This window comes from Lynx rufus, unplaced genomic scaffold (assembly GCF_022079265.1).
Source record: "Lynx rufus isolate CCGP_SWC_20201006 ecotype Redwood Valley unplaced genomic scaffold, mLynRuf1.p SCAF_17, whole genome shotgun sequence".
Taxonomy (NCBI): Eukaryota; Metazoa; Chordata; class Mammalia; order Carnivora; family Felidae; genus Lynx; species Lynx rufus.
This window is the reverse complement of record NW_025814831.1, coordinates 32,953,175-32,973,993: the sequence shown is the minus strand read 5'-3', so window position 1 is coordinate 32,973,993 and position 20,819 is coordinate 32,953,175. Positions and strand designations below refer to the sequence as shown.

Sequence of the window (20,819 nt, the reverse complement as noted above, 5' to 3'; positions counted from 1 at the left end):
CATATGCCTATGGAACACTTCGGAGATGCAGGGGCAAAAGGCAATTTTGGTTTTTGCCTTCATAGGACTGTCATTGAAGAATTCTTTTATTTATTTTTTAGCTTTTTTATTTTTTTGAGAGGGGGTGTCACAGAGAGAATCCCACGCGGGCTCTGTACTGACAGCATGGCGCCTAATGCCAGACTTGAACTCCCAAACCATGAGATCATGACTTGAGCTAGCATTAAGAGTTGGATACTTAACTGACTGAGCCACCTAGGCACCCCACAAGTCTTTATTTTTTAAACAGGCATCAACTTTTAAGCTGGGGCTAGGCGAGGCTCTTCAGGTAGACTCCCTCTGTGTCCTCCCACCAGGCGAGGTTTGTCAGTTCTGATAGTTTCTGCTGGCAGTGCTGGAGAAAGACTCTCATTTCTGGTGTTGCTTTCATCTTTTTACTCTATCACACTGGCTTTCTGAAATATCCTCTGACCAGAATCCAGTCCCCTGGGGGAGCTAGGCTGTGCAAGGGGAGCATTCCTCCCCTTTGTGGGTGCCATTTCCTAGAGCTCCTGGAATCGTGTCTTCAGTTGGAGCAGCTGTGTAGGTCATTTTTGTTTTATCTGGAAAGTTGAAGAGGGTCAAGGGTGGGGAAGGAGAGTAACTGTTAATAAAAAAGCTTATTCAGTGGAAGACAGCACATCCTAGGGGTTAAGTTGTATTCTATATGTTTTTGTGTGGTTCCCCCCCACCCCCATCTCTTTTACCGTGCATCCTTCCATTACTTTAATTATTTTTTTTTTTTTTTAAGTTTTGTTTATTTTGAGAGCATGAGCAGGGGAAGGGCAGAGAGAGGATTCCAAGCAGGCTTTGCACTATCCACACGCAGCCTGATGGGGGCCTTAAACTCACAAATCTAGAGATCATGACCTGAGCCAAAATCAGGAATCGGACACTTAACTGACTGAGCCACCCAGGTGCTCCCTCCCATGACTTAATTTTGCTTTCCCTTGAACATTCCTAATGGTAATACTACCAATCAATCTAATAAATTATTGACTCTTAAATCACTTCCTCTCCAACTTCTTGGTACAGACAGTGCAGTGGAAGAGTTTACGTTCAGCAGAATGGACTTGCGTTCTGCAAGGAAGCGCAGGGAGGAGATAGCTTTTTTTTTTTTTTTTTTAATTTTTTTTTTCAACGTTTATTTATTTTTGGGACAGAGAGAGACAGAGCATGAACGGGGGAGGGGCAGAGAGAGAGGGAGACACAGAATCGGAAACAGGCTCCAGGCTCCGAGCCATCAGCCCAGAGCCCGACGCGGGGCTCGAACTCGCAGACCGCGAGATCGTGACCTGGCTGAAGTCGGACGCCTAACCGACTGCGCCACCCAGGCGCCCCTGGAGGAGATAGCTTTAAGAGGTCTTCTAAGTGTGGAGTTTCCATGGCCCCCTCATTGTATTTGGCCTAGCCCTTTTTCTGCCTGTATGGAGGTGGTGAGGAGTCGTGGTCATAGGAGTCGGGATTCACCTATCTTGTCCCCATTTTTGTAGAAGATACAGGACTCAGAAGCGTGAAAAGTTGTGCATCTCCCCCCTCAGCACAGCCGCATCAGCCCTTACAGTGCACTGGCTCTGAAGAGGGTCTTAAGTGTGTTGTAGCCCTGCAAACTTGGGAACGTGGTTGGTTAGTTTAGAAAATTCCACTTCTCACTGCTTTTGCAAGAGGGTGGAGATTTCAGACTTCACGGGCAACAGATTTGAGTCACTTTCAGGTGAGCATTAGAGGAGGTTGTTTTCCACAACACTGTAGTTTTGAACAAATGCAAAGTTCTGAAGTATGCTCAGCTACTTGTTTCTTTTTGGCTGCTTGATACAGTTATATGCTAATTGTTTGTTTGCTTTTACTACCAGAAGATAATCACCAGGGGAAGTTGTCTCCTATGGTCTAAGTCCATCCCCAGGGTGTAGAAAACATCTTGAAGGAGTCCTCAAGTTCATGGGAAATGAAGGATTTGAGTGGTTAAGAATATACTTTATAATATGAATATAATACGTTTAGAATTATAAAATACTGAAAATGTCATTCCAAATAAAGTTTCCTGACTTGAAAAAAAAAAGACATTAACGATCCACTTAAAGGAAGGGACTTAGTGGGTTTCCTGGAGGTTTATTATAGTTTAAAGAGAATGCAAAATGCTCTGAGCATCTTAGAGGAGGTGCTGTTTAGAAAGTAATTCAATAGTGATCAGGTTTTAAAGTATCAAACTACTGTGATAGCTATTTAATTTTTTTTTTTTTAATGTTTATTTATTTTTGAGACAGACAGAGCATGAACGGGGGAGGGGCAGAGAGAGAGGGAGACACAGAATCGGAAGCAGGCTCCAGGCTCTGAGCCATCAGCCCAGAGCCCGACGCGGGGCTCGAACTCGCGGACCGCGAGATCGTGACCTGAGCTGAAGTCGGACGCTTAACCGACTGAGCCACCCAGGCGCCCCTTGTGATAGCTATTTAATAAGCTTATATTTAAGTTGTATTTACTGTGTAACCAGAGTTGGGAGTCTTTTTTTGGATTTTGGCTAATTCGATTGCATTGCTTCAATATGTTTTTCTTCATAAAGGAGTACCAGTGGTACTGTGGTCTGACCTGGTTCTAGGACCGGAGAACCTAGTCCTAGGAAACACTGCATTTTCCAGATTGTGAATAGGGGCATTTCACACAACTGACACCTCATAGCTATTTAATATCCAAGACCATTTCTTCATCCTGAGTCTTCCATGGCCTCCCCTTTGCCTTACTCCCATAAGTGCAAAGTCTGTCCACAGTTGATTCTCCTAGCTAGAAGGCAGAGATGGAGTGGAGTTACAAGAAGAGCCTTGGCTCTTTGAAGTCCCTTTGTACTTCTTGGTGCTACCTGGTTCCTAGTGACTTGATAGGAGTTGAAGCCCCTTGCAAAGGTCCCTGCCAGAGACTCACTTGCTGGAAAGGATCAGGTCAGATATGGGAGAACTCAAAGGAGAATGATTCAGTACTCACCTTTGGAAGGCTTGATTTTCTCATAGCAACGAAAGATGGAGATGAGAAGAAGCCCTTCTCCAAGCTGGAAAATCATGTAGAGGAGAGGGAAGAAGAAAAGTGGCCCAATGACTTGAGGGGGGAACGTCACATTGAGAATGGTAGAACAAAGTTGAACGTTTTGGCATCCAGTTTCCATGCTGACAGTGCGCCTGCACCTGTGTTAGGTTCAAACAAAGCAACCCTATATGCCCTCAGAAGGGACAGGAGGGTGCGACACTGGCCCTTCTCCCTCCCAAATCACCCAAGACCCATTGAATGAACGTGGAAGTCAGTGGTGACTAGTAGTTTTGTGGCCAGGAGTTTTCGTGAGAATTTTTGAGCAGCTTGGGGGTTTCACCATTTGCTTCTGCAGGACTACCAGATTAAAATTGGGAGAATGGCTGGCTGATGAGGGATGGAGGGAAGATGTGAGCCACTATCCTTCATTGGCTTGTATGTTGGGTTTACACACAGGGCAGTTGCAGTGTGAACATACAGAAGATGATCTGAAATGCTTGGGCCCCTTGTCCAGTTCCCTAGTTTCTGGTTTGGGTATCTCTGAGTCCAAAACACTTCATGATTAAAAACCAAACTTGGTTCAGCCCCAATATCTTTGGAACATATTCATGGTTTTGCTCTCGTTTTATGGACTAAAGAACAGGCACCTGGGTGGCTCAGTCTGTTAAGCATCTGACTCTTGATTTTGGCTCACGTCATGAACTCTCAGTTCGTGGGATCAAGCCCCGCATGGGCTCTGTGCTCACAGTGAGGAGCCTGCTTGGGATTCTCTCTCCGGCCCCTCCTGTCCCTCTTCCTCTCTTAAAAAACAAACATTAAAAAGGGGAGGGGGGATGGGATGTTTACATCTAATGAATACATATTTAATTCATGGAGTTGTGGTCAGTGTCTTACCAGAAATTCTGAAAACACATTTATTAGGGGGAGACTACCGTGATGGCCCTTGATTGTGTGGCCATTTATTACCTGTCACTCTTAAAACAATGTACAGTAAGTCATTGACAGCCTTTTGACTCAACTGTATAACCACATGCTACATATGTTCTACAGTAATTTTTTTATTAGTGTGTTTTTTTAAAATAGGTAACTTTGTAAGTTTTATTTTTAAGGCAGTGGGTTTTTGGGGGGGGGGATACTAGAGTGCTACTAATGTTCAGACTCCAGCAGCATTTGTCTAGGGCTGACAAGAGGCAAAGCTCCTGAAATGTGCTACTCTAGACAGGGTCTCTATCCCACACCAGATTGTCAGGCCGACTGTCCCTGCAAGTAGCCCCTGAGTTTGAAATTGGATTAGACTCAGCAGAGGTCCACAACCACTAAAGCTCTTAGGGCCACTTAGCAGAGCTGTCACCCAGTGGTGTCCTTGTCAAGACTGAAGCCTAGGCAGAAAGGGCGGAAGAGTGGGGAAGGAGGAATATTAACACTTACCACGATGGCATGGAACTGCTCCAGTGTTGTTACCTACCAGATTTCAGCAGGAGGTGGAGCCTAGGCTCTGGAGGGAGCACTTTGTCATGAGCTCTTTGGGGTATTAGATGCTCTTGTTCCTAAGCCATTCGATACCTTATCTCCAATATGTCTCCGAGTCCAGGGTTCCTGGTTCAGTGGGTGCATTTGCACATACTGCCAGGAAAATGCCTCTCCTAGGTTTTGGGTCTCCTTTTCCTGAGGGACCAGGACAAGAATGAGGCTGATGGAACACAGAGGTCTAAAACAATACTTACCGTCCATTGAGGCGGAAGAGAGCAGAGAGGATGTAGCCCAGCAGGAAGCCGATGAAAGGCATCAGGGAGGAGGTGGCCAGCAAGTGTGGTGTCATGACAAACATGATACTCTTGCCCACATTGATGACTGAGAGCGCTATGATGGCCACACTTAACAAAAGCATGGTGATGGTCCCTACCTGTAAATGAAAACAGGAAGAAAAGGCAATTAGGGTGGTGGGGGATGGGGAGGAGCAGAGTGACGGAGCATGGGTGGTGGGTATCAGAGGTGGAAAGCAAGGGAGTGCAGAAAAACCTTTTATCTCCCATCTATTTGGAATTCCTAATCAGTAGCTAGGAAGCTTCTTGGAGGACAGAGACCTAATAATTAACATTCTTGTTACTGTTGACTTAGAAAAGAGCCAGATGTTTACCAGCAAAATTAATTTATTTGGAAATAGAGGAAGTTCAGTTTGGGACAAGCAAGCCATGACGAACCATAGGCAAGTCCTGAGTACACGGGACAGGGACTTGCTTTTAGAGAGGAAAAGAACCCGGGAGGGTCTGCTTCATGCAGTTCTCCTTGGCTGGGCTATTGCTGGGAAGGAGAAATACTTCCTCGTGCTGGGGTGTGTAAAGTAAGCTTTCCATTAGGCCAGTGGTAGTGTATGAGAGCTTTCCCTTCAAGACTTACAGGCTCCATTTCATACGAGATTTTCTTTGCACATTTGTCCCCCCCTTTTTAAGTTTATTTTGAGTGAGCATGTGCATGGGGAAGGCAAAGAGCAAGGGGGGGAGAGAATCCAAAGCAGGCTCCTTGCTGACAACGATGGGGGGCTCAAACTCCCGAACCGTGAGATCATAACCTGCCAGAGTCAGAGGCTTAACCAACTGAGCCACCCAGACACCCCACGTTGTTCCCTTTCGATCAAGATCGATCTTCAGAAACATCGCTGATGAAGAGTCTGTGTATTCACTAAAGTGGCTTTGTCTGTCACTGCCAGGAAGGGTTTTTCCTGGTTGTCCTGTCCCACGTTGGAAAGTGCTTAGATTGGGAACTGTTGAGGCCACATGAGTACCAAGGAAGGGTGTGAGGGAGAACTCTGAGGCATTTCCCATCTGAGGTCTATATATTGTCAAGATTGAAGGCTTTGGAGAGCATCTTGTCTGAGCTAATACCTCCCTATTGGTGTGCCCCTTCTGTAGAGAGAGGTACAGAGTTGAAAAACTTCAGTCTTGCCGTTTGTCCACAACCTGCCGCTGAGACCGGAGGCCATAGGTAGTTGTTTCTTCATAGGTCACTGCGTTTTTTGTACCACCTGACTTCACTGAAGCCATGTGCTGAATGTCCATTTCGTGGGCAGCCAATCAAATCAGCTTGCCGGTGACCCAGGAGATGACCTGGCTTGCGCTTCCCACAAAGGTGGCCTCCACAGCTTGCTGAATGACCGAACAAATCAGATCCTCTCGTTGAGGGAGTTTGCGGAACTACAGCGAGGGAAGCAGGCGCAGAGGCAAGTGTTAAAAGACACAGCACCCTGGCAGCAGCGTAAGCCACAGGTTGGCAGACGCCGTGAGACGGGTGAGGCAGTTCACCAGTAGCAGCAGGTATGGGAAAAGCATAGGTGGACTGGCTGAGTCACTCGAACAGCGAGTGACTTCCTTATTTAAGGGAGGTGGATGGCTTGTGGTAAAAGTGGCTTGTCGACCAGGTCATGCTGAGGTTCATCGACCTAACCACACGGACTCGAATAAGCCCTTGCCTCGTTAAGTTAAAGTATTACTTGAATTGCCGTTCCAAATAGAGCGTCAAAGAAATTGTATCTTGGCATTATCTACGTGTGACCTCCCACTAGGTAATGTGTTTATGAGCAGATACCTTTTGCCAGAGCCAGTTAGAAATTGGGTGATTTTGATTTGAAAGTCTCTAGGGGGCGCCTGGGTGACTCAGTTGGTTAACCGTCTGACTTGGCTCAGATCATGGATCTCACAGTTTGTGGTTTGAGCCCCGCATCAGGCTCTGTGCTGACAGCTTGGAGCCTGGAGCCTACTCCGGATTCTGTGTCTCCCTCTCTGCCCCTCCCCGCTCATGCTCTGTTCCTCTGTCCATCTCCCTCTCTCAAAAATAAATATTAAAAATATTTTAAATTCTGAGCTAAGAAGGAGATATATTCTTATATTAGTTGTGACTAACTATGGTCCTTGGCTTCTTCACCTATAAGATGAGGAAGAACAGAGTTGGATTAAATGATTATCAGAGGTCACTTCACATTTTTACATTTTTTTTCTTTTTAGTATTCCTGTACCTCCACAAACTATCTTGAATGCAATTAAGTGATAGACACAAACATTTCTGGGTTTTTCTTCCCCTGCTAATGTGGGGAGTGGTCCAGGCAGAGGGAAGGACATGTGCAAAGAGAAAAGAGCTAACACTTGAGGAGGGGTGGGGTGGGTGGTTGGCTTTAGCAAATCAAGAAGAGCCGGGGAGGCTACATAAGGAGATTGAAAGTTTATCCTGCAGAGAGTATGGAACCAGGGAGGTGTTTTAAGCAGTGGAGAGACGTGACGGAGTTTGTTCTTTCCGTCTCCATCCTCAGGTTGAACCTGATCGAGGAGCCAGGTTCGAAGGCCGTTTCAGTTGTGAGAGAGGATAGTGGCCCAAGTGACGGTAGTGTTGTCACAGGTGGAGAGGAATAGATGGATCCAAGTGAGCGACAGCAGAATAGCCAATCACCTCTTCAGGTGAATGTGACAGGGAATGGAGAGGACATTGAAAAAGACCAAACGGGGGGCGCCTGGGTGGCGCAGTCGGTTAAGCGTCCGACTTCAGCCAGGTCACGATCTCGCGGTCCGTGAGTTCGAGCCCCGCGTCGGGCTCTGGGCTGATGGCTCAGAGCCTGGAGCCTGTTTCCGATTCTGTGTCTCCCTCTCTCTCTGCCCCTCCCCCGTTCATGCTCTGTCTCTCTCTGTCCCAAAAATAAATAAAACGTTGAAAAAAAAAAAAAAAAAGAAAAAAAAAAAAAAAGAAAAAGACCAAACGGTTTTGTGGCTTAGGCAGCTGGGCACATGGAATGCCATTCTTTGAGATAATAACGGGGAGGAGATGGCTTTAAGACATACTGACCATATATAAGTGTGTTTGGTGTGTCTGTGGGAAGTGACTGCAAGAATTTTCTGTGCCACCATCTTGAACCACCTTTCATTTGTTATGACTTCTACAAGCTAAAAACCTTTTTTGCACAGTGAAGGAAACAACAAAACTAAAAGAAGAGATTTGCAAAATGACATAACTGATAAAGGGTTAGTATCCAAAATCTATAAAGAACTTCTCAAACTCCACACCCAAAAACCAAATAATCCAGTGAAGAAATGGGCAGAAGACACAAATAGACATTTTTCCAAAGAAGATATACAGATGGCCAACAGACACATGAAAAGATGTTCATCACTCATCAGGGAAATACAAATCAAAACTACAATAAGATACCACCTTACACCTGTCAGAATGGCTAAAATTAACTCAGGAAACAACGGATGTTGGCAAAGATGTGGAGAAAGGGAACCCTCTTACACTGTTGGCAGGAATGCAAACTGGTGCAGCCACTCTGGAAAACAGTACAGAGGTTCCTCAAAAAGCTCAAAATAGAGCTACCCTGGGACCCACCAATTGCACTACTAGGTATTTACCCAAAGGATACAAAACTGATTTGAAGGGGCACATGCACCTGATGTTTATAGCAGCACTATCAGATTATAAGTTACAAATTTTTAAAAATAAAGATAAATAATAGCCAAATTATGGAAAGAGCTCAAATGTCCATCAACTGATGAATGGGTAAAGAAATTGTGGGGGCGCCTGGGTGGCGCAGTCGGTTAAGCGTCCGACTTCAGCCAGGTCACGATCTCGCGGTCCGTGAGTTCGAGCCCCGCGTCAGGCTCTGGGCTGATGGCTCGGAGCCTGGAGCCTGTTTCCGATTCTGTGTCTCCCTCTCTCTCTGCCCCTCCCCCGTTCATGCTCTGTCTCTCTCTGTCCCAAAAATAAATAAAAAACGTTGAAAAAAAAAATTTTAAAAAAAAAAGAAATTGTGATACACACACACAAATGGAATACTACTCAGCCATAAAAAAGAATGAAATCTTGCCATTTACAATGGTGTGGATGGAACTACAGTGTAATGTGATTAGAAAATAAGAAAAAAGACATGATTCCACTCATGTGGAATTTAAGAAACAAAACAGATGAACATAAGGGGAAAAGAGAGAGGCAAACCGTAACTATAGAGAACAAGATGAGGGTTGCTGGAGGGGAGGTGGGCAGGGTATGGGCTAAGTAGGTGATGCATATTAGGGAGGGCACTTGTGATGAGCACCGGGTATTATATGGAACTGATGGATCACTAAATTCTCCTGAAGCTAATATCACACTATATGTTAACTAAGTGGAATTTAAGGAACTTGAAACAAAAAAGACATACTGAGTTTTAAATGCATGAGACATTCAGGTAGAAAGATTTGGCAGTTAAATGGATCCTGGGGCACGTGGGTAGGTGGCTCAGTTGGTTAAGCATGCAACTCTTGATCTCAGCTCACGTCTCCAACTCGGTGTTGTGAGTTGAAGCCCCATGTTGCACTCTGCTAGGTGTGAAGCCTGCTTAAATGATGGACGGATGGATGGATGGGTGGATCCTGCAGTTGGAAAAGGTTGAGGGCTGAAGATGGTGTTCTGGAAGTCATCAGCTTGTAGATGGTCATTGAGAAGGACCAGATCTATGGTGGAGAGACCCTGGGCTTTGGGAAATTTGGCAAGAAAAGAAAGCTTGGGCGAAGGCAGAGAAGTAACTTTTACCAGAGGAACTCATCAGGGAGTACAAAGAGACGTGCCAGAAAGATGAGAGGAAAAGCAGGAGCGTCCAACTGAGGGAGGAGGCTTCTGAGAGGGAAGCGGTGGTCAACCATGCCAAAAGTTGCTAAAACGTTAAGGATGGATGAGAAATGTCTGTTGGATTTGGTGAAGAAAGAACAGGTGGTCATCGAGACGCTGAATGGATGGGAGACCAAGGAGGAGAGAAGAGGGATTCAAGTAGCTGAGACTAACTTGAGAGCCTGCTACCTGTGAGAGCAGCCCTGGCGGGAGTGGTGGGGGAAAGGTGTGTGCTGGAGGGATGTTTCCTGAAGTGTAGGTAGGGAAGGAAAGGGAAGTGTTGGAGCCCTGTAGGGATTGTTTTGTTTTTTTTAGGATTGGAGAGCAGTGAACTTGTGTCAACACCAATTGTGAAAAAACATGCGGAGACTTAAGAAATGAGAATGAAGTTGGGGGAGGCTTTGGAGGTTGGGGGCCATAATCGATGAAAGGACATCTCTGAGAAGCGAGAGTAGGGGGGATGGATGATGCCATCTAGAGCTGAGGTGGGGTGTTCAAACTCGGAAAGGAGGAATGACCTTTCTGGGTCTTCCAACAGGGTGGGAAGGGGCGCTGTGGCCACTGTATGGGGACTGTGCCAGGACAAGGGCAGAACTACCCTGGACGGTGGTAGTGTGAAAACCAAAAAGTCCTGAGAACCTGACTTGCAGCTTCTTTGTTCCAAGCCCCAAACTGCTGCCAAGCCTTGGGCTTCCAGGCAGCATGCCCCGTAGGTTGGCCCAAGGCATCGACCCAGGGCAGAGACAAAAGCAGGCTCTCGGAGTGTCAGGAGTACCAGGATGAGCTGGGGCTCTGGGGGGTGAGCAGTGAGCTGGAGGGGAGACTGACTGGGACTGAGCTCCAGGGTCACAAAGTTGGTAGAGGGACCAAGGTGACGCTCCAAGAGTCTGTAATTCTTCCAAGGGCAAGGCAGTGGCATGATGTCCTGAGTGTGACCACAGTGCCCCTCCACCCCCAGCCCTCTGGGGCCCTACCCCTCTCCCTTCCACCCCACACCTGAAATGCTAGGAGCACATACGCCACCTGTTGCCCTGGGCTCTTCTGTGGCTTCTCGTAAAGTCAGCCAAGTTTGCCCTCGTTCCCCCCGAGTGTCCTCTATCCAGACTTCTCCCCAGGCTGACCCACATCCTACCCTTTCCAAGCCTGTCCTCTCCAGGAAGCCTTTCTAGACTCCCTGCTCCTCACCCCACCTTCTTATATCCAACCACACCCACCTGCCCGTGCGCTGTATGTGATATTCTTCCTCGTGTGTTCCTCCACTTTCTGCTAGTACCCGACTCCTTGATGGCAATGAAGCCTCAGAGTGTGTAGCATAAAACTTAGCATCTGGGCGGTGCATCACACAAGCCTTTTGGTTATTAAAATAATGATGGCTGATAATTGTGTTATGAAATGTGTTACAAAGACAATTTTCCTCCTAACTTTTCCAAAGGATTCTCATGTACATTACCAGCCCACGAGGTAAGTGTACCAATACTAGACCCTTTGCATTCTCCAACGAGGAAGGAAACGGACACGGAAAAAGCACAAATGACTCTGTTCAAGCCATACATTGAGATGATGGTGGTGCTCTTGTTCCCTGCACAGGGCCCCAGGTTCTTACCTTCTTGACATAGGGTACATATTGTGGCCGTTTGGCATTGAGGAAGATCCCAGTGGCACAGGGAATGAGAACCAGGATTAGTGATATCACAATGCCTCCATAAGGTACCTTGTCCTTCAGATCCCCGGCATAGATCCCCCTGGAGTAGACATACAGGAGGAGGGGCATCATGCCCAGGGCACAGAAGGTGGAGCAGGTGGTCATCACGATACTGGGTGGGAGAAGCAGGGGAGAGTACAGAGAGACAGCGCCCGTTAATATAGACTATTTGTTGAGTGCCTGCTAAGTGCCAGGCACCGTGCTAAGCACTCTACATACATTAATTCCTTTCCTTTTCCCAGTAGGCTTAAGAGATACAGGCTACAGGTTGATAGTCTCATGTTTGTTACTTTCTGCTTTATCTTTATTTATGATAGAGTGTGAGTTCCAAAGCCTGAGTCATAATATATATTCTCAGCTCTAATTTGTATCCTAATTGTACTATTACCATTTCTATTTGGAATCCAGTACATGTTGGTCACAGGACCCTGTACAGGGAGAGGCCTTCCAGAAAGGCCACCCGAAAGAATGAAGCTGCTAGGGAACATTGTTGGATTTGCGGATATTCGTGTGACAATATGCGACTCTGGTTTCCATTCTTGCGGGCATGTTAGTCATGAGGGCTTGGCAAGAGCCCAGGAAATCCCCACTAAGTGTGTGTTTCCCCTCCCACAGCCCTAACTATCTGCATTAATTTGTTGTTTCCACAGAGGTGAACTATAGCTTAACTGAACATCAAGCATGGCCTAGGTCAACGGGGCCAGAATGTAGCCATCAAGAACAGCAACAGGTAGAGGTATCATCATTAGGAGTAAGATGTCAGAGCAAGGCACGTGGCTGGCTCGGTCAGAAAAGCATATGACTCTAGATCTTGGGGTCATGAATTGGAGCCCCATGTGGGGTGTAGAGATTACTTAATTAAAACTTAAAAAAAGACATCAGAGGTGAGGAGAGACCCTCAAAAAATGCTGAGAACTTAATAATGGGAAAATCCTTCCTCTGTGAACATCTAAAACACCTATGAACACATATTTGAGCTTGTAGGAAAATTAGGGAAGTTTCCAGGTACCAGAGACAGAATGCAAAGGAGTTGGTGGGTGAAGTCAGGCTGGAGCTGCACCGCGTGGAGTGGGGAGGGAGGGGGGTGTTTGTCTGGGAATCTGGAGGCTTAGGTTTTATTGCCCAAGGGAGGGACCAGAACTGAGGTCTTATGCTTATAAAGGAGAGTTGAAACCGAGATATCCATAATAAAAAGAACTGTTGGAAAAGAAAAGATCTAATTATCTCACATGTCAAATATAAAATCATAAAGGAAAAAATATTTGGAAAAGCATAATGATGCCACACATGTTTTAAAACACATGGGAGCTGACCTTGGATTACACAATAATTCGTAGAAATGAGGGGCACATGGCTGGCTCAGTCGTAAGTGTCCGACTCTTGATTTTGGCTCGGGTCATGATCTCACGGTTTCATGAATTCGATCATGTCAGACTCTGCTGACAGTGCAGAGCCTGCTTGGGATTCTCGGTCTCCCTCTCTCTCTGCCCCTATCACACTCGCGCTGTCCCTGTCCCTTTCAATAAACTTAAAAAAATTTTTTTTCAAATGACACCTAAAGCACAAACAACCAAAGAAAAAAATAGATATATTTAACTTCTTCAGAATTAAAAATGTTTGTGTTTCAAAGGACACTATCCAGGAAGATATACCAATGGCAAATAAACACATGAAAAGATGCTCCACATCATTAGTCATTAGAGAAATATAAATCAAAACCATGAGGAGATCACCACACCCAATAGTATGGCTACAATAAAAATGATGGATAATAAGTTTGGTGAGGATGTGAAGAAGCAGGAATCTTCCTGTGTTGTTGATGGGACAGTTACAGAACGACCCAGCAATTCTACTAGATACATACTCAAGAGAATCAAAACATACGTTGTTACATATGTTGACACAAAGACTTGTATACTAATGTTCATAGAAGCATTATTCATAATAGCCAAGAAGTGGAAAACAGTAAAAATGTCAACTGAAGAACGGATAAGCAAAATACAGTGTATCCATACAACTGAATATTATTCAGCCACGAAAAGCAATGTGTTAAGTACTGCTACGTGTTACCACATGGGTGAACCTTGACAACAGTGCGCTACGTGGAAGAAGGAGAAACATAAAAGACCACATAGTGTGTGATGCCACTTATATAAAATTGATAGACATGAAATAGATTAGTGGTTGCCAGGGGCTCAGGTGAGAGAGGAATGTGTAGTGACTGCTAACTGGTTTCTTTTGGGGATGATTAAATGTTCTGGAAGTAGATAGTGGCGACAGTTGTACAACCTTGCGAGCATACGGAAAACTATTGGATGGTACACTCTAAGAGAGTGAACTTCGCAGTATATGAATTATAGCTCAATAAAAAACAATTAAATCCGGGGAGCAGCTAAAATAATTCTTAGAGGAAAATGTTTAGAGCCTTAAATGTTTATATAGGGAAAGCAGAAGAGTAAAAACGAGCTAAATATCTTACCCAGAAACTTAGAGAAAAACAAAGGAAACTCATGAAAATAGAGGAAAGAAATGATGTACAAAAATTACATACAATGAGAGGATCAATTAAACCAAGAGTAGTTTCTCTGCCAAGTCCAAGAAAAGACTCCTCTGGCATGCTAACCCAGGAAAAAGGGAGAAGGCACCATTGATTGTATTAGGAATGAAAAAGGGAACATAACTGCAGACACATTAAAGATTTTAGAGAGTTCTAGAAGAAACCAAGGCCAGTTTTGTACTTTCATTTTTCAGTTTAGATTGAATGGACAATTTCCTGGGAAATATAAACTACAAAAACCAATTCAAAATGAAGCTGAAACCTTAGTATTGCTGAAGGATATGAAGGAAGTGAAAACCTACCCTCCAAACCCCACATGATGTATGTGGTTTTATAGCAGAGCTCGGCCAGACATTCAAAGTACAGGTGGTCTCACTATTATACAGACAATACAAAAGGGGGAAACCTTTTGTATTGTAAATTGTATGCCCCAATTTATTGTATATGAATAGTGTAATTTTAGAACCAAAGCTGCAAAAGGATATCATGAGGAAGGAAAGTTAGGGGCCATTCTTGTGAATAAAGAAGGAGAAGTCATAAATACATTATTAGCAGATTAGCAATGCTTTTATAAAATATTACAAAAAATAAGATGGGTTTGTCCCAGCAATGTAAGAGTGGGTTAACATTAGACTAAATCCACTGACCTATATCACTGTATTATCACATTAAAGTAAAAATGGTATCATTTGATAGATACAGAAAATTGTCATTCAACAAAATTCAATGCTCATGCATTACAAAAATTAGCACACTAGCAACAGAATAGAATTCCTTAACCTGAAAAGGGTATCTATCAAAAAGTACAGCAAACAGTAAACTTCATGGTGAAAAATTAGAAAGTTTCCTCTTAGGGCGCACCTGGGTGACTCGGTTGGTTAAGCATCTGACCTTAGCTCAAGTCATGGTCTCCTGATTCATGGGTTCCAGCCCCACATAGGGCTCTTTGCTGTCAGGGTGGAACCAACCTGGGATTCTCTGTCCCCCTCTCCTCGCTGCACTTGCCCTGCTCACACTCTCTTGGTCTCTCAAAACTAAACATTAAAAAAAAAGTTTCCTCTAAGAAGAAAGATAAAGCAAATGATATCTATTACCATCACAGTTATTGTAAATCATCCTATATATGTCTTTGCTAGCACAGCAAAACAAGAAATAGAAACTGTATGGGATGGGAAAAAAAGAAACCAGACTTTCATTACATGCCAATGATTGGACTGTCAACAGAGGAAATCCAAGTGAATTCATAACTAGTAAGGAAGAGAATCCATGAGTTTCTAAAAACATTAACAATATGAAGGAGGCACCTGGGTGGCTCAGTCAGTTAAGCATCCGACTTTTGGGCTTCAGCTCAGGTCATGATCTCACTGTTGGTGAGTTCAAGCCCCACGTCGGGATCTGCAGAGGCTGCTTAGGATTCTCTCTCTTTCTCCCCCTCCCCTGCTCATTCTCTGTCTCTTTCTCAAAATAAATAAATAAGATTAAGAAAAAAAAAAGAAACAAATATAAAATGTTTAGAAATCTAAAAGAGATATGCAAGATCTTTATAGAAGAAATTATAAAACTCCATTGAAAGGTATAAAATAAAGTCCAAATAAAAAGAAAAGCTCTATCATTTTCATGGATGGGAAGACCCAATATTATAAAGATGGCCTCTAAATTTATCTATGAATTTAATCAACAGTCCAGAAATATTTTTGTAGACTTGAGAACTAATCCCCAAATTCAAGTGAAGAGTTAAGGGCCAACAACAGCTAACATTTTCAGGAAGAACACGGTGTGGGGATTTGCCTTTCAAATACTGAGACTTATAAAGTCATTGTAATTAAGAAAATTTGGTGCTCGTGCAAAGAGCCACATAGACCAATAGAGGAGACATTCCAGACACAAACCCATGCACATTTGTGAATGTTATCTATGTGAGAGATGGCAGTACAACTTACTGGAGAAAAATTCACTCAGTGGTACTGGGAATTTTCTCTATTCATATGGAAAAGATAAAATTAGATCACACCATACGTAAAAATAAGTGCTAGGTTGATTGCAAATCTCCATGTGAAAAGCATAACTTTGAAACTTGTCAAAGAAAATGTAGGGGAATATCTTCATGACCTTGAGTGTAGTAAATGATTTCCTAAAGGACCCCCCACCAAACACAAACTAAGAAAAAATATTGGCAAATTCAACTAAATTAAAATAAGCACTCTGTGTTATGAGACATCATTATCAAAATATAAAGGCCAGCCCCAAACTGTGAGTAGACCACTGCAACGCGTCAAAACAACAAATAACTACAAATCAAAGAGAAAAACACAACAGTTCATTAGAGAAATAGGCAAAGACTTATTTCTGGAAGACCAATGGTGAACCAGTCTTCCGCCAAATGGTCAATAAACCTATGACAATGTGCTAAGCCTCTCTTGAGATCACATTTAACACTGCTGTGACCCATTTCACTCTTACCAGGTGGCGAAAACTATCAGAGTCTGACAACTCCGAGTACAGCGAAGACAAGGAGGAAGAAGGATCTATCTACACTGCTCGGGAAAGTGTGACCCGGAATGACTACTCTGGAGACTCGTTTGTGGATGTGTGAACCCTACGACCTAGAAGTGCTGTTTTTATTATATACACTCTCACGTGGCAGCGCAGGGGCATAGGGTACAAGACTGTTCACAGCAGCAGAACGAGAAATCCCCCGAAACGTCTGCGACTAGAACAGATACATTCAAGCAAAGGACACTGCAGTCCAGAGGCACAAAGTAGCTATTTTATTCATATGCCTATATCTCAAAAAAGCAAGCTGGCAAATGATAGGGGCAGTGTGGTACTGTTTATACAAATTTTAAGAACGTACAAGCACAACAATGTATCTTGCCTATGGATATATACAAGTACTGCCTGTAGCAATAGTATAAAAGGGTCTGTGCTCCCTCGGGGTGGGTAGGGGACACGGGATTGGGGAGGGGCGCACAGGGGCTACAGGGCTACTATTGATCTCTTCTGAGGAGAAGAGCCACACACAACTAGTGTGCTTGTTTTGATGTCCTTGAGCAGAGGAGTCATGCTTACTTTGGCTTGGTGTGTCAGGAGTTCTGGAATTTGCTCTGGGACGTGGTGTGCCTCGGGGTGTGCCTTGGAAACCATGCCCCAAGACCTCTGGTGGACTGCTGTGCAGGTGCCGGGTGCACCTCCTACCTTGCTGGTGTCTATGACTGTCGTGATCCTCAGTTTACCCTGAGAGACAGGGAGGGGAGGTGACTTGACCAGGCTCCATTTCGGAGACTGGAGCCTGTTCCGTAGGAACATCATGGACCTGGCTGTCCCTCGGGGGACGGAGGGCCAGAGGGAAAGGGGCACGTGGAGTTCCTTACTCCTCCTTCCTGCTTAAGTTCTCAGAGCACTGCGCACACCCTGCTTTTGGACATCTGTACACTTTCCCCCCAAATTCTGGGAAACCTCTGTCAGGTCTCTGGACTTCAGCTCCTCGTCTATAAAATGCAATGGGAGTCTTAACCGCCCCCACCCCAACTCTCAATGGCAAATCCTATCGTTTTGCACTTAAAGAGAGGTCTCGTACTGGCAGCCTTTGAGCTACAGCTGGCTCCTGAACACACGTTTTTTTTGGCTTGCACCGTGTTTTAAAATTTTTTAATGAGTTGCCGATATTGAAAAATTTGGAGATTTCACTTAAAAATGGAGATTCACTTAAAAATGCCTTCTCTTGAATCGGCCACAGTGGCTCCCATAGAACACCCACAGCAGACATGCGGCATCTGCCCTGCTTAGGGGGCGGGCCCATCAGCCACTTGGCTCATCTATACACATGCCGGGCCCTGAAAGGATTTTTAAAAAATTCTTTTTTTATAAAAAAAAAATTTATTTTAGAGAGTGTCTGAGCAGGGGGAGGGGCAGAGGGAGAGAGGTGAGAGAGAGAGAGAGAGACAGAGAATCCCAAGTAGGTTCCATGCTTAACACGGAGCCCCACACAGGGCTCGATCCCACCACCTGATCATGACCTGAGTGGAAATCAAGAGTTGGACACTCAACCGGCTGAGCCACCCAGGCACCCCATGAAGGTATTTGAGTAGAAGTGCAGGATCTGGAGTCTCCCAGATCTTGGACAAATGTATTAACCTTTCTTAGGCTCAGTTTCCTCATCTTTATTTATTAATAATTATTTAATGTTTATTCATTTTTGAGAAAGAGAGAGAGACAGAGCATGAGCGGGGGAGAGGCAGAAAGAGAGGGAGACACAGAATCCGAAGCAGGCTCCAGGCTCCGAGCTGTCAGCACAGAGCCCGACGTGGGGCTTGAACCCGTGAACCGTGAGATCACGACCTGAGCCAAAGTCAGATGCTCAACTGACTGAGCCACCCAGGCGCCCCTCAATTTCCTCATCTTTAAAATGGGACTATTTACAGCACCTCCTCACAGGATGCTGTATGAGGATTTCATGGAAAGTGCTTGGAGCAGTGCCTGGCTGTTTTTTATTATCAGTATCCTTTCTGTATAATACATGTAACATGTTGTCCCAGATGAACTCCAATTGTAATTTAAAGTCTGGCAGCGTGTGAAGGTAGATGATGAGATACATATTGCACCATTGGGCTCTAAGGCATGGTTTAATGTGCGTGGGAGGTTTGTCTGTTTGCAGGGACGATATGGCAGGAGGTGGCCATCCCAACATTGTCTTTGTGGAGTCTTGGTAGAAGTGAGAGTCCCCACGGGCCCAGACAGGGAGGCTGAGCAGGCGAGCATGAAGGCCCACGTTCCTGAGTCACTGAGGCTGGGCCGGTGGGGGGCGGGTCTCGAACCTCAGAAATGCAGGCAGGCCTAACTGGAGAGACCTCACTGGCACCCATTGGCTGATGAGGCTGGGACATCTGGTCACTTACACTTAAAAATGTCTCCTTGTTCTTTACATGGTCCTTCCTTGCTCTGCCGTTTCTGCAGGTTCACAGAGCCCTGAGAATACCCCTTCCCTGACCCCCGACTTCCTGCACCCCTTCTGCACTGGAATTAAGATACAGTCTGGATTTCTCAGGACACAGAGGCTGCAATGAGCCGCGTCCACAGGGCAGACCAAAGACTGACGGTTTGCTGTGCAGCAGGAAGGACTCGGATCAGACGGAGGGAAGAATTTCCTCACAGGTAGTTGAACGTGTTCCCAGGGAAGACTGTACGAGCCAAGTCCCCTCTTTGTGCCTCTCTTCCCATCAGCTACCTCTGTGAGGGCTGAGTCTCCTGGGTGGAGAGGCCAGAGCTGGGGTGGTGGGTCCCAGGAAGGACCAGCTCACTCTTTTTTTCGTTTAAAGAGCGGTGGTCTCACTCTACATCACAGGCGGGGTTTCCTTAGTTGTCTGGTTTGCTTACTGGAGTTGGTAGGGTGCTGGCCAACACAGGCATGGATGGAAGAAGGTCTCCACTGAGGACTGAACGTCAGAGGAGGCAGGCTGGGGACTGAGCCTCACAGAAAGGCAAGAGCTTTCGCTGATGAGTTTCCTTCAGCCAGCGTGGGCTGCTGCTGGGGCTGGAGCCCCGGACTGAAATGGCCTCATTCTGGCAGGTGTTCTAGATCAGAGTCCCACCTGTTTGGAAGGACAGGTGTTCAGCTGGCCCCTGCGGAAATGAGCCTTTGCCAACTTCTGCTCGGAGGCTTTGGGTGAGAGGACACTGCTGGTGTTTTCCCTCCCAGTTGGGCTGAGATGTGGCCAAGCATGGCCTGTGCCAGTGTTAGGAAACTCAAGGATCTGCCTGGTTATGTGTTTGCACAGATGCGTTCCTGTGCCCGATGGGCCCACAGGGAAAGTTAAAAGAACCCCTCACTGCCTGGATAGTTGGAAGGATCTTTGGAATGTCTTGCCTATTCTGCAGGGATTGGAAGTGCTCTGTGGTTCCAGGGTGGCTTGGACCATCTGCACTCCCTTTCGGACCTCTGGTCTCAAGGCAGACCACTTGCCCACCATGGTAAGTGGGCAGAGTTTCCCAGAGGCCCCTCGGGTTTAAATCACTACTCCTTCAAGACAGTCCTTGTGGCCCACTTGTGAGGGAGTCTTCAGGAGGCCCCTGGACCAGGTGGGCCCCTTTGACTTGGTGTTTAAACCAAGGTCTACCCCAGATCCTACCTCCAGCCCTGCATAGACTCTGGACGACAATGCCCACCACCCCCTGCCCTAGCATCCACCTGGCCCCCGCTCACGCCCGATCCTGGCTTTAGCCCAGCTTTCCCCCTAGACTCTGACATCTCCAATGCAGCTCCCATGCCCAGCCTGCTCCCTCCTCGCCTCCAGTCCTACCTGAGGTTCATGTCCCCCTTCATGGCCAGACTGAAGATGTTGGACAGGGTCCCCCCGGGTGAGCAGCCGCAGACAAGGATGGCCAGTGCCTCAATGTTGTTGAGCTGGAAGACCTTGCCCAGTGCAAAGGCGGTGAGGGGCATGATGCCGTACTGTGCTATCAGGGCGATGGCCAGCCCCTTAGGCTTCCAGAAGTGAGCCTTGATCTTGCTGAACTCCATGGTGCAGCCCAGCGAGAGCATGATGATAAGGAGCAGGAACACCAGGATGACGCTCAGTGCCTTGTCGGTGGGGCGCTTGCCGAAGTTGGGTGGGAGGGTGAAGTTGAGCGTGACAGTCACATTGTGGGGCTCCATTCTCCTGTGTGGTGGCGGAAGGCCAGGGGCACCCGGCACACCCCTCGTTCGCTGCCGACTCCCTTCCCTGCCCCGTCTTTGCTGGGTGCCTTCTTCCGTCACCTCCAGGGGCAGCAAGCTTCAGGACAAAATGTGGCTCTGGGCAAATAGAAGGATTATGCAACTGGGTGTTCTGTCCTCTGGCTGTGGCCCCAAAGGGGAGAGAACCCAGAGCCTTATCTGCCTGGCCT

The 20,819-nt window shown here is 46.0% G+C and overlaps 1 protein-coding gene across 1 annotated transcript; it reads right to left on the bottom strand.

Moving 5' to 3' along the window:
* Positions 1-495: 495 nt before the first annotated feature.
* Positions 496-20,589, bottom strand: SLC10A1 (solute carrier family 10 member 1). Its single transcript, XM_047079426.1, has 5 exons — positions 20,234-20,589; positions 11,282-11,492; positions 4,779-4,957; positions 3,016-3,212; positions 496-602 (listed from the first exon to the last, which is right to left on the bottom strand). The coding sequence occupies exons 1-5, from the start codon at positions 20,587-20,589 to the stop codon at positions 496-498; spliced, it is 1,050 nt and encodes a 349-aa protein (XP_046935382.1).
* Positions 20,590-20,819: the final 230 nt, after the last annotated feature.

Coding starts and splice junctions, on each gene's coding strand:
- SLC10A1 (XM_047079426.1), bottom strand. CDS start 20,589: ATGGAGCCCCACAATGTGACTGTCACGCTCAACTTCACCCTCCCACCC. Junction 11,493..20,233: donor AAGGGGGACATGAACCTCAG/GTAGGACTGGAG, acceptor TCTCCCACCCAG/TATCGTGATGACCACCTGCT. Junction 4,958..11,281: donor ATGTACCCTATGTCAAGAAG/GTAAGAACCTGG, acceptor TTTCATTTACAG/GTAGGGACCATCACCATGCT.